Source organism: Eleutherodactylus coqui, chromosome 13, assembly GCF_035609145.1.
Source record: "Eleutherodactylus coqui strain aEleCoq1 chromosome 13, aEleCoq1.hap1, whole genome shotgun sequence".
Classification (NCBI taxonomy): domain Eukaryota; kingdom Metazoa; phylum Chordata; class Amphibia; order Anura; family Eleutherodactylidae; genus Eleutherodactylus; species Eleutherodactylus coqui.
The window spans coordinates 36,071,564-36,085,925 of NC_089849.1; the positions used below are offsets into that span (position 1 = coordinate 36,071,564).

Here is a 14,362-nt window from a genome sequence, read left to right on the forward strand (position 1 = left end):
CTGGTAAGTTAGAGGGGTTGTTTAGCGCAAACTCTTCCAACGGCAGGAACTCTGCCTACTGATGAGCCTTTTCGCTAGCAAACAACCGTAAATATTGCACTGTTGGCGTCCCCGTCTCCATGGCACCGACCAAAGCCTTCTGCCTGGATTAGACGCGCTTGCGCAGTCTGCCCTCTTCTGTCAGGCTCCGGCGTGCTCGCGCCGCAGAGGTCTTCTGCGCATGCGCAGAAGATCTGTGCGGCGCGAGCACGCCGGAGCGGCCCCTTCAGCGGGACAGGAGAAGCAGACTGCACAAACGCATCTAATCCCGGCAGAAGAAGGCTTCGGTCGGCGCCATGGAGACGGGGACGCCAACACCGGAGGGGGTAAGTGAATAACTTCTGTATGGCCAATATTTAATGCACGATGTATATTACAAAGTGCATTAATATGGCCATACAGAAGTGCTTAACCCCACTTGCTTTCGCGGGACAACCCCTTTAAGTGTTAGGGGAGCGGGATGGGAAATAATTAGATCCTTAACAGCATCAGAAAGACCCAACAAAAACACATCTTTGAGGGCACCATCGTTCCAGGAGGTTTCACCGGCATAGTGTCTAAACTTGGAGCAATAGTCTTCAGCCCACTGTTGCCCCTGACGCAAAGCCACAGCATCCCTAGGACGATCGCTCCGTTGTGCATTTGTGCCTGTCTTCATATGCAATCAGCCGTTGTAAAGCTGATGCATCTTTCTGTGGCATCGGCTTGGGTCAGCGCATGCGCAGCTGCCGGAGTCACTAACAGACATGGAGCGAAGCTGCAACTGGAGAGCGAGGTACTGGGAAGCCGCCCGTATGCGCGGGGATGCTGTAATCGCGGAGGATCTCCCGTGGACTATGGGATGCCTGGGTGAAACAGGCGGATGGCCGGCTCTGCAAATTGGTATGTGTTTAATGTTCTATGTTTTTTATGAAGTGAGCATTGATTATGGGATGCCTGGTAATGAGGGAGTGTGTCCCATTGTATATGACATGCTATATATACACTGTAACTATTGGGGTTATGCTTGACAAAGGTCTAATTGTTGACCAAAACGTCGCTGTCTTTTTACTATGGGAGAATAAATAGGTTCTTTATTTTACTGCACCTTTGGATGCTGCCGTGTTAATTTTGAACTGTGAGTATATTTTGGAGACGGTCTGGCTCTACATGGCTGGTGCATCCCTATACATTTGATCCATCCACTGGAGTGGGAGATTGAAGTGCTGCTGGGACTTTCTACTAACCTGAAGATCGATCATCCATGGTATTCTACCCAGAAAAGCACTCTAAGTACTTTAGACTTCATATTGAAGTCAGTAGATGGGTAGTCATCCGTCCTAGCCTGGATCTTGTCTCTATGGGGAAAGCTAAATGAAGATGTGAACCGCGTCTGACAACTCTGCTCTTCAGATTAAATCCTACTTTATTCAACTGTATTACAGAAAGGACTTCACTGCCTGATTTTGGATCAAGCACCTGCAGGCCATGGAGGACCCTCTGTGAGGTTTGCCGTGTTATACTGGGTTAGGCCGATGCTTGGACATGAAATGCTTTCCCATAATGTCATATTTCTTGGCTTCGGGGAATGCTATTAAGCGTAGGATGGATTTTCTGGCTTAAGATAAATATTTTTTTGTTTTTTTGTCCTTTTTCCACGACCTCATTTCAACAGAAACCAAGCAACATCGTCCTTTGCCTTTTTAGATGTAATCGGCAGGAGCAATGGCTGCAGTAATCTCTTCTGAGACTTCGGTGAATTGTTCCAAATTCCATGATAGATCGTCACGGTACTTACATTATTCTTTGTTGCTGCCCATCTTTCCTGGAGTCCTGCATGCACTTTACTTTCACCAAAGCCTTAAAATGTGTGACTGGCTTTCCATTCAGGTAAAGCTGGGTGACTATTCTTGTAAGGGCTGTAATGTCTTGCAAATTGTCACCCAGATTTACCTGAAATATATTCCATTGCCTAAGATACTATATAGCATTAAAGGGGCATTCCGAGACCAAAGTCAAATTCCAAAATAGTCCTAAATCATTGCTATAGTCAATCCTTCCTATACCTTTCCTATCCACTGTGCTTTCTTGTTTACAGTAGTACTTCCTGTTCACAGCCCTCTGCCTGTTCACTCTTTATACTCCTCCCACACACAGCTCATGAATATTAAATCCCACCCACTTAATCAAGAATGCCTATTTAACCACTCTCATTGTTTCACAAAGCAGAGTAAGGGGGATCTCACACAAATGGATTTGAATTGTGGATTTCACAATCGCCGTCTGCACAGAAGATCCACGGCAAAACATAGGCATTGAAAGGCATGTATTTTTGAATTTTTGCTTCACACTCGCAGATACAAATTGCATATTCCACGAGCGGAAGGAAAATCGTAGCATGCGCTTTTTTAACGTGGATTCCGCGCGGACGGCCTCAATAGAGATCTATGGATCCAAACGGTTTTTAAGCAGCATTTTACTGCGTTTCTGTGCTTGTTAGCCTGCATTTTTACTGCATATTTCTGAGCAGTTTCAACACAGACAAGCAGGCTGATGATATAACCCCCCCCCCCCCCATCCCCCTGGTGGCACAGTAACAGGCGAAAAAAACTGAGTAAAACGCAGTATTACACATACAATTGCGTATTTATTGCGATATCTACGCAACCCATTAATTTCAATGAGCGATGTAGTTTGTGACATACGCACTACAATGCTGAAAATAAAGCGTGGCATGCGATTTTGCGTGCGCAAAAAAACGCTAGTGTGAGAGGCCCCGTTGAAATGCATGGAGCCTTAGTGCTACATATTACATGCGCACGAAAAACGCGGTAAAAACCCGTTTGTGTCAGAGTGGCCTAAGCCACTACACTATCCAGCTGTTCCATGATACATAAACATATATGTATAGTGTCAGCCCGACATCACCCATGCACAGCAATACACACCATCCTTTTTCCAGTGAATAGCAATGCTGTGTATACTGTACATAGCAGCCAGTATTGCTCATGTACCCACTGTAAGCTGGGCTGTGTTAGTGAGCATGCAGCGAGGTTATACTGTGCCCCCCGAACTCATAAATATTCATGTGGGTGAGACAGTATGTTCACAACAGGAAGAGAGGAGCCTCTGGCCATGGTCATTACATCAAAGGAAGTCTCAAAATCAGGACAGCATGAATCATGAAGCACAACTGCTCATTTCAGATAAACAAAAGGCATTGTTGGATGCTTCACTGAGGCAGGCTGTGGTAAAAGGTTAGAAATTTGTAAAGTCCTGGAATACCCCTTTAAAGGGGTTGTACAGTTGTAAACTATTGATGGCCTATGCTCAGGATAGGAAATCAATAGTAGTTTGGTGAGAGTTCCGTGGCTGGGAACTCCTCTGATCAGCTGTTCGCTGGGCCAGCCTATTTGTAAACTGACCTGTTTTCTGTAGGAAACAGACAGCTCCGTTCTTACGGCAGTGGCCAGACTTGGTGTTACAGGCAACGTTACCATTCACTGTTCAGTCAGAACAGAGCCATCTGCAGAAATCAGCTCAGTACACAAGTACAGGGCCTGGCAAGCAACTGATTGTTGGGGGTTCCAGGCGATGGATCCCCAGTAATTTACTATTAATGACCTATCCTGTAGATAGGCTATCAACTGGACAACCCCTTCCTGATGTGCACTGTACATATATAAAGCACATTGGGTGTCTGTGTACTGATCGGGCTTGGGAGCCAAGCCCAGTAAATATACTGCAATTGTCAGCCATCATTTACAACTGAATCCCACCAACAACATTACTCAATCCAACCGCACTTGTTAATTCTTTAAATGCCCCAATCAGAGTTCAGGGTACGAAGGGCACCCCAAAGCCCCCCCAACCCCACAGTGGGGACTTAAACCTTTTTTTTTTTACTTAATTATTGAAAAAATAAAAGGTAGTAAGAGTCTACCCCCCCCTCTCCCTTTCCTAGTTGTCTCCTATGAATAAATAAAGATGTGATATCATTATGTCCACAAGAGTCCAGATTAGGAAAACAATACGTTATTAATCCCACACTGTGAATGCTCTTGGGGAAAAAAGTATACGCAATACTGGAGTTGATTCTTCTTTGGTCTCCCCATAACCAAGAAAAAATGGAATAAAAACAATTTCAAAAGTCATATATACCCCAAAATGGTATTAATAAAAACTACAGGTCACCATTGAAACCCAATCAAAGCAAAGCTGAAAATGTTATGGGTGTCAAAAAGTAGTTATAGAAAGCAATTTTTTTTAAGTACCATATATACTCGAGTATTAGCCGACCCGAGTATAAGCCGAGTCAATAAGTTTTACCACAAAAAAATGGTAAAATGTATTGACTCGAGTATAAGCCTAGCTATACTCGAGTGTATACTAGGTAAAAAAAAACCAAACAAACGCAATACTCACCTCCCAGCCGGCGTCTGTGCCCCCAGTGTGATCGGCTCTCCAGCGGTGCGGCAAGCTGCTTCAGACTTCTCCCTGCTCAGTTTTCAATTCCCCCGCCATCAGCGCTGTGTAAGTAAGCGCTGTGATTGGATCAAGCGCCAGCCAATCACAGCTGGCGCTCGATAAACCAATCACAGCCATTCAGTGATGTCATTCACTGAATGGCTGTGAATGATCACGCGCTGGCTGTGATTTGGCTGGTGCTCGATCCAATCACAGCCCTTACCTACACAGCGCTGACGGCAGGGGATTTCAAAGCTGAGCAGGGAGATGACAGTGGGGAGAATTCTCAAGCAGCTCGCCACACCGCCGGTGAGACCATCGTGCCGGCTGCGAGGTGAGTATTGCGGAGTTTTTTTCACATTAAAAAAATGTGCTGAAACACTAGGCCTATACTCGAGTATATATGGTATTTTATTTTTTAAATCATACTACATTAAAAAACTCTAGAAATTTGGAATCGTCGTAATCGTATATTTTTTTTCCATTTCTCTTCACTTTAAATTTTTACGTTTTCCAGCACATTATATGGTATGTTAAATGTTACCGTTGAAAAATACAACTCGCCCCGCAATAAACAAACCTTCATGTAGCTATGGCACCGGGAAAATAAAACTGCTATGACTTTTTGAAGGAGGGAAGGAAAAAAGAAACTGAAAAAAACTTAAAAGGGATTACAGCAAGAAAGGGTTTTTGAAGGTGGTAGGCCCACTCACATATTGTAGGCTGCTGGGAATAGACTTGCATGGCATCTATGTGGAGTATGAAGTCCTGCAGCCATGGTATGTGTTATTGTTAAAGGGCTTCTAATATTGTAAACACCACGGCCAAGATTATATTTGGGGATCATCAATTACTGGAGTTTTCTCGGAATGTTATTTAAGATGTTCTCCTGTATTCTTATGTTTGGATTAGACAAAGAAAAGTTTACTTTATTTTATTCTAATTGTTTTATCTGTTCTATTTAATCTGTCCTGTTTATTGGCATTGCATCAGTAGGTTCAGAATCTCTTCCCAATTAATGCAAAGCATAAAAGCCCATCTGCCAACCTATCGGCCATTTCTAACTAATTAACTCGTTCTTCAAGTGCTCAAATATAATCACGGCAAAGCGAAATTCATACTGAACAATTACCGGTGATACAACAATGCCTTGTTCTGTCCCTGAGGTCACTGGTAAGCTATCGCCTTAATTACTCTGATTAATAGGCAGTCCATTATGAAGGTAATATATGTTCATAAAGGACTTACGGATGCAAATAGAAGTATCTGTGTAATTTAGGCTTATGAGGTAATCAAGGAAATAGTATCTTCGCATGCTCAAGGTCCCTCTATGAAAAATGATTGTTAGACCCGGGACACCAAATGACATTGCTAATGTTTGTTTAACTTGGCCAAATGAAGTGGAGGACTTTACTTTTGACACCGTGGACTTAATTTTTTTAAATTCCATGTGATCATCTGTCTTGGCCTCTGTGTAATTCCGTGCGGCGTTATGTGTCCCTCTTCCTTTGTTCCTGTTGGCTAGAAGGTCTTGGGATGGTCATTGGCTGAGTGTCATCTCTCCATGTTATGTTATGATATTAAAGGGATAGTCTAGTGAAAAAAAAATAGAAATGTGCTCCATGGAGATCCCACTTTACAACTTGCAAGACTCAAAGGCTCTGCTACTAACATAAGCTAATATGGAGTACATGCTTGATGAGTCAGAACTATTTTGGTGACTCGAGGGGGACTTATTGGGCAGTTGGTTTTTCTCCTCTGGCTGATAGGTGTATGACAGGCATAAAGTGCTCATTCAACTCGGTTTATAATCCCTGAAAGAACTATGGAATTCCAATAACTTGTTTGAAATGAATAGAGCCTCAGTGCGGAGGCCCAACTACTACTCCATTAAAGGGGTACACAGGACCCCATTCTTGTGATGAGTGGAGGGTCCCAGTAGTCGGATCGCCACGGATCAGAAAGTTATCCCCTCTTCTATGGATAGGCGTTAACTTTCAATTTTGATAAAACCCCTTTAAAGAGTCTTGAAACATGATTATGAGCCAAACCATAGACACCCCACTGTAGGCAGCTTTATGGAAACAAGGAAAGGGTGCGGATCTTCTGTGCAGCTTTTTGTATTTTGTTTTAATTCTAGAAACGCTATTGGCTCCTATCATGTTTTCTCTATAATTGTGTAAATACTGTTGTAACTAAGGTCCCTGGCTGTGTTTTTCTAGCTTATCTCAATCTTTATGTATTCTTTGTTACATAATTTACTCATTTTTGTTTCCTGTATTGCTATAGCTTCAGACTTGTTTTTGCTCTCTTGGAATTTCTCTTTCTTTTCTTCCTTTCTCTTTTTTTTCTTCTCCTTTCTCTTTCTTCTCCTGACTACTTTCTCTTTCCTTTCGTCTCCTTTCTCTTTCCTTTCGTCTCCTTTCACTTTCTTTTCCTGTTTCCTTTCCTTTTCTTCTCGACCCCTTTCTCTTTTCTTCTGTCTTTTTCTTTCTTCTTGTTTTTCTTCTCTTGTCTCACCATGTTTTATCTATAATAGTATTGGCCTTTATGCTGAGGTATAAATCTTGTAATTATCAGCTATATTTTTTAATCATCCCTCAATCTTTATGTAGTTTTTGTTATGTCACTTGCTCCTTTTGGTTTTCTTTATTATATTTTCCTCACCGTCTTTCTATTTCTTTTCTTGACTCCTTTTACTTTCTTATCTCCTTTTTTTGTCTTCTTTCTCTTTCTTCTCTTATCTCATGATGTTTTCTTTATAATACTATTGTTCTTTATGCAGAGGTATAAATCTTATAGTAGCTAATGTCCCTGGCTATACTATTAGTTATATAATAAGCTCATTTTTGTTTTGTTATTAAAGGCGTTCGCCAGTTGTAAACTATTGATGACCTATCAGGATAGGTCATGAAAATTAGACTGGCTGGGGTCTGTTACCTGGGACCTCCATCGATCAGCTATTCACTCACTGAATTTCATACACTTGTGTACTGAGCTGAATTCTGCAGAAGGCAGGCAGTTACGTTCTTACTATAGTGGCCAGGCTTGGTATTACATGCCAAGTTACCATTGAAATGAATGTGAACTTGGCCTGCAATACAAAGCCTTGCCACTGTAGTGGGAACAGCGCCATCTGCTTCCTGCAGAAATCAGCTCAGTGCACAAGCACACCAGCTTGGCGAACAGCTGATCTGTGGAGGTCCTGGGCAGCGAACAAACGCTAGCCCACTATTGATGACCTATCCTGAGGACAACCGCTATAATAGATCTTCTCAGACTCTTCTCTTTCTTCTCCCTATTCCTTTTTTTGTCTCCTCCTGTTTCCTTTCTTTTCCCTTCCCTTCTGCCTTCTTTCTCGTTTTACTTCTTTGTTTTTTTCCTGATGCTTTTCCTTCTCTTCTCCTGACATTTTCCTTTCCCAACTCCTTGCTCTTCTGACGTTCTCTTACTATGATGACTCTTTTCTCGCTCTGTTCTCTTTATCTTTGATTCCTTTCTCCATCTTATCGTTTTATCTTTTTTTTTAATTTTTTTACCAAGACATGAAAAAGTTTTGAACAGAGCAGAAAGGGTTAACAGAGCAAGTTAAATTATGGCATAAATGAAATGTTCCATCTACACAGACAACCACAGCGAGTTGTTACAAATGTAAGTGTAACTACAGCACAAGTACGGCCGCTTTCACTCCAGTGTTGGGGCTCAGATCAGGGCTTTCGTCTCTCTGCTTCTTTTTGGAGGAGAGAAAATGAAATAAAACATCAGTTTTTCCTCATTGATTTCAGTAACTTTTCAAAAAAATGGAAATCTGATGGAGAGGCTTCCGTTTGCTTCCATTCCGTCAGGCTTCTGGTGTTTCTTTTTTTTTGTACAGACAGCTATTTTCTCAACCAAAAAAACTGAAACCGGGTTCACTTTGTTTACATCTCGTTTTGTCACAATTATCGAAATTGAGCCATAAACAGATTCATTTAAAGTGCCGTAAACATCTTATCATAAGTGACCTGGTAAAATAGGAATATAATGCGATAGAGTGCAGAACCAAATGGGAGGGAGAAGACAGCAGGGCCTCCAGAGAAGCAGTAACATCTGTAGGGTCATGGAGGACATGCTTTACGTCTTCAGTTATCAGTGAGGAGTTCTTACTAGGACCATACATACTATTGGACAGTAGAAGATACTTGCAATACTTAGAGAAAGTCGTCAAACTTATTTAATGCCTAATTCCTGTAAAAATAAAAGCCATAAAGCCTTTGGCAAGTAAAACCTAACTTTTTCCTCCTAGATTTTGTTTTGTGTGTTACATATTGCTTGGCCCAATGTCTTTGTCATCTCACTTGTCACATATTTGTTTTTCCTACAGTTGGATCAAACACTGCAGGAGCATTTCCCAATATACAAATCTTTCCGCTTTAAAGGCAGCATTGGACCGGTACGTGTGCACCTGACGAGTCCCCAGTCCTTCCTCAGCCTTTTGGAGCTGGCAGCCAAACTTTCCAGTTTCCCCTTGGACTGCACTCAACCTCCTCGTACGCTTCAATACAGGGAAATGGCTGAGATGATATGGAAACGAGTTCTATCATGATTTTCTCTTAACTATAACATTATACAGTACTTTATTCAAGAAAATATACTTTTGCACAATAGTGTACCTACAGTTGCTCCAGGTCGTTGGAGGTAATCTACTCTACCAACAGCCATAAGTGACAGTAATTAAAGGGGTTGTCCCGCGCCGAAAGCTAAAATTTTTTTTTGCCCAGTCCCCCAGTACCTGTAAAGGAAAAACGCTGCCATGTGTTAGTAAAAAAAAAAAATTCCCTTACCTGAATCCCCGTTCAGCTACTTTAAAAAATCTTCTATCCAAGATGGCTGCTGCTGGTCTTCTCCCACAGTGCACTGCGGGTCTTCTCCCATGGTGCACTGTGGATGTTCTTCTGTCTGCGTTCCACTGCCGATTACAGCCACCCCATTGGCTGATCGGCACCATGTGGCGGGGCGGAGCTACACGATGACGCTGAGAAGGGGGAGGAGCCAGGACGCAGCTCGTGAGCCCGGAGCCTCCAGGAGATGGTTTTTCTCTGCGCAAGCGCGACTGTTGTGGCGACCAGAGAAGAAGGCTTCAGTCGTCGCCATGGAGACGGGGACGCCAGCAGCGGAGGGGGTAAGTGTATAACTTCTATATGGCTCATATTTAATGCACGATGTATATTACAAAGTGCATTAATATGGCCATACAGAAGTGCTTAACCCCACTTGCTGCCGCGGGACAACCCCTTTAAGTTTTTTTCCCTATTTGACATGTAAGTTATTTTAAAAAGTAGTGGTTACTCTTTTCTCTTTAGAGCAATATGAAAATCATTGATGTTTTGACTGAAAAAAAAGTCTAAAAGAGGTTGTTTGTCACTTTTAGTATTTATGACATATCCTCAGGATAGGTCATCAATAGTTGATCAGCTGGGGTCAGCTACTCAGGATACCTGCGAATCAGCTGAGTGCGGATGCTGCTGGAAGCAGATAGTGCTGTCAAAGTTGCAGTGGCCTAGTTTGGTACTGCAGACAAAGCACCCATTGAATTCATTCTGGAATGTGTTATCTGCTTCTAGCACTGGCAGCTGTCCTGGCAATCAGCGGATCAATCCTGGACAACCCCTTTCAGATGACGATCATATAAATTCGGTGGGATCAGCCAACTATCCAATGTTCGTAGAAATCTCCTGACTCTCCCTCAAGAAGGATCAGGCATTTTTGATTTCAACATGTATGATCCTGTATTTCTGTGGGTAACTAACCACTGATAGAAGTGTCTGGCATTGCCTTATTCCCCGCTTATGCTTTGTTGAGTGTGCATGGTTATTGGAGGAGCTAGAAAAACGACTCTGATCCGAATGAGTATTTGGCTGCCATGTATAACACTGGTCAACAAATCTAGAAAAGTCATGTTACTGAAATACAATTAGTCATTTCTTATCAATTTTTATGTGCTCAACACAAATATGACAGTCAAAATGCAAAATTGGCTATATTTTTTTTTTGTAATCGTCAATTATTGCTTATATCACAAAATGCATGTAGGCCGATGGTTAATACCTGTAAAAAAAAAAGCAAGTCATAGACTACGTCTTAGATTTCTTTGCTTGTCTCTTGTCCAGCTGTTTGGAAGCATCTCTGTGAAGTGTCCAGCAGTAGTTGGCCAGCATGGCAGTGGAGTGTCCAGCAGTAGTCAGACAGCATGGCAGTGGAGTGTCCAGCAGTAGTTGGCCAGCATGGCAGTGGAGTGTCCAGCAGTAGTTGGCCAGCATGGCAGTGGAGTGTCCAGCAGTAGTTGGCCAGCATGGCAGTGGAGTGTCCAGCAGTAGTTGGCCAGCATGGCAGTGGAGTGTCCAGCAGTAGTTGGCCAGCATGGCAGTAGAGTGTCCAGCAGTAGTCAGACAGCATGGCAGTGGAGTGTCCAGCAGTAGTCGTCCAGCATGGTAGTGGAGTGTCCAGCAGTAGTCAGACAGCATGGCAGTGGAGTGTCCAGCAGTAGTCGGCCAGCATGGCAGTGGAGTGTCCAGCAGTAGTCAGACAGCATGGCAGTGGAGTGTCCAGCAGTAGTCGGCCAGCATGGTAGTGGAGTGTCCAGCAGTAGTCAGACAGCATGGCAGTGGAGTGTCCTGCAGTAGTTGGCCAGCATGGTAGTGGAGTGTCCAGCAGTAGTCAGACAGCATGGCAGTGGAGTGTCCTGCAGTAGTTGGCCAGCATGGTAGTGGAGTGTCCAGCAGTAGTCGGCCAGCATGGCCGTGGACCGGTTTCCCTGGTAACTGTGTTCCATTTTTGCAATATCTTGATGAAAACGCTCGCCATGTTCATCATTAACCAAACCACAGTTTTCTGGTCAGAAATCCAGATGAGAATGAAGGAAGCGGATCTTTAGAGACATATTGCAGCCAAGTTTCTGATACTGCATCCGCATGTCTTGTACGAGTTCCTTGTAGTTTTCTACCCTAACATTCCCGAGAAAGTTTGTAGACACTAGGTGAAAAGCATCCCATGCTTGTTTCGCATCACGCTGCAGCAAGTTGTTGAACCGGTCATCTTTGAAGAACTCTCGAATCTGAGAAACCACAAAACTCCCTCTTTAATCTTTGCCTCGCTGAGTCGAGGGAATGTTTCATGAAGGTATCAGAAAGCTGGCGAAGTCCGGTCCATGGCTTTCACAAAGTTCGTTATAAAACCTAGTTGGATGTGAAGGGATGGTAGCAGGATTTTGTGAGCCTCGACCAGAACTGGGTGCTGGATTTTCTTCTCTCCAGCTGCTGCATTTTGTCTGCGACTCAATTCCTTTCGCAAGTAGTGCAATTCCCTTGCTCGGCTATCCCACTCACATTGGGAGCACATATATTTTGTATATCCCTGCTGCAGTCCCATTAAAAGGCAACTACCTTCAAATCAGCTCAGAGGTGCCAGCTGTACTTGTTATACTCAATGGAATTCAATACCTGCTTTAAGTTATCGTAACTGTAAGTGTAACTACACTGGGAGACGCACAGGGACCCTTCCAGCTCACCCAGGCCGACCTCCTAGGGGGTACCCAATGGGCCCCATTGACGGCTAAGACCCGGTTTTGACCAAACACTGGGAGACACTCAGGGACACAAAGGGGTGCTTCCAGCTCACCCAGGCCGACTACAGTCCTAATGGAAGTCCGTAACAATTTCATTGTTGACCAGTGTAATAAGTGTATGGCCATCATTACTAAAAAAAAGTCTGTGTGTAGCCCTAACCTAACAATTTTTAGACTACTATCGGTGGAATGAAAAATGTCTATCTGTATCTGACGGACATTTCTGTAGATGGTTTAACACACAGCTTTATTTTTCCTTTAAAGGTGCAGTTTTTTGTGCAGTTTCTTTAAGAAGAAGCAAGAAGTGGATCCAGCAGGAAGGAGAAGTAGACGTCCTTCCTTTATATTTCCCATTTCTTTTGAATCCACTTCTGACTTTGGCTCAAAAAACTGCATAAAAAACCGTGGCAAATGCAGGGGGGAGAGGAGGGGAGAGAGATCTCTCTCACTCTCTCCCACGCTCCCCCCCACCGCCTTTGCTCGAACAAGTATGCAGTTACTCGAGAAGAGCGATGCTCGCTCGAGTATCTGCCTTTACCGAGCGTGCTCGCTCATCTCTAATCACTAGGACAGGGTTCGTACGCGTCATGGAAAACATGGAATTTGATAAAAGTCATGGAATACCTGGAAATGTCATAGAATTTTCTGATTTGTCATGGATTTTTTTCTTAGTAGTAGTAATAATTTCTGCGATTCTTGTATGTTCTAGTTATGTTTGTCCAAAACAATTTCTTTCTTCCATGACGATCAGTTATTGTGTGTAACACTAGAGGCCAAAGGAATAAAGAAATTGTTTTGGATAAACAGAACTAAAAGCACACAAGAATCTCAATATATAATATATAAAAATTAGAGATGAGCGAACGTGTTCTTCCGAGCTTGATATTCGTACGAATATTAGGGTGTTCGGGATGTTCGTTATTCGTAACGAACACCATGCGGTGTTCTGGTTACTTTCACTTCCTTCCCTGAGACGTTAGCGCGCTTTTTTTGGCCAATTGAAAGACAGGGAAGGCATTACAACTTCCCCCTGTGACGTTCAAGCCCTATACCACCCCCCTGCAGTGAGTGGCTGGCGAGATCAGGTGTCACCCGAATATAAAAGTCGGCCCCTCCCGCGGTTCGGCTCAGATGCCTGGTGAGTTAGATGAGGGACAGTGCTGTTTGTACCGGAGCTGCTGTAGGGAAAGAATTGGTAGTTAGTGTAGGCTTCAAGACCCCCCAAAGGTCCTTATTAGGGCCACTGATAGCTGTGTGTTGGCTGCTGTTAGCAGTGCCATTTTTTTTTCTCTCAAAATCGGCTCTGCAGAGCGTTGCACCTGGCATTAGGGACAGAAGTGCTGCATAGGCAGGGAGAGTGTTAGGAGTGAGTGTAGCCTTCAAGAACCTCAACGGTCCTTTCTAGGGCCATATTTATCCGTGTGCAGTACTGTCCAGGCTGCTGTTAGCTGTGCTGCATTTTTTTTTGGCTTCTCAAAATCGCCTCTGCAGAGCATTCCACCCTCCATTGATACTGCAGGGAAAGAATTGTATAGGCAGGGCCACAACACAGTTATTATTCATAGAATATACGCAGTGCTGCCTTTTGCTTGTAAAACAAGTGAAAATAATTCTATTTGTCCTGCCTCTGTCCGTCCTAACGCCGGTGGACACGTGTCGGCTGCGTGTGCAACCTGTAAAAATCATACGCACCCAGCTACGTTTTACTCCTGGCTTCGCCATTTGCTTTCCTTAATTGGGAAAAAAAATACCTGCTCTGCCAGAGTTAATAACTCTGCTACCCTCACGTTCTGTGACACATTAGCAGGAAAACAGCACAGTTATTAAACTTCTCATGTTCATAGAATATACGCAGTGCTGCCTTTTGGTGCAAAAAAACGGAAAATAATTCTATTTGTCCTGCCTCTGTCCGTCCTAACGCCGGTGGACACATGTCGGCTGCGTCTGCAACCTGTAAAAATCATACGCACCCAGCTACGTTTTACTCCTGGCTTCGCCATTTGCTTTCCTTAATTGGGAAAAAAAATACCTGCTCTGCCACAGTTAATAACTCTGCTACCCTCACGTTCTGTGACACATTAGCAGGAAAACAGCACAGTTATTAAACTTCTCATGTTCATAGAATATACGCAGTGCTGCCTTTTGGTGCAAAAAAACGGAAAATAATTCTATTTGTCCTGCCTCTGTCCGTCCTAACGCCGGTGGACACGTGTCGGCTGCGTCTGCAACCTGTAAAAATCATACGCACCCAGCTATGTTTTACTCCTGGCTTCG

The 14,362-nt window shown here is 43.5% G+C and overlaps 1 protein-coding gene across 2 annotated transcripts in view; it reads left to right on the forward strand.

Annotated features, from left to right (window-relative positions):
• The window catches only part of GHDC (GH3 domain containing), a 56,666-nt gene extending 43,895 nt beyond the window's left edge, over positions 1-12,771 (forward strand). The window contains exon 9 of one of the 2 annotated variants that reach the window (XM_066586346.1): positions 8,849-12,770. In XM_066586346.1, the coding sequence (XP_066442443.1) occupies positions 8,849-9,070 (222 nt within the window). In that variant the 3' untranslated portion in view covers positions 9,071-12,770. Of the gene's footprint in view, positions 1-8,848 lie in introns of both variants that reach the window. The other variant, XM_066586345.1, reaches the window with a different exon arrangement.
• Positions 12,772-14,362: the final 1,591 nt, after the last annotated feature.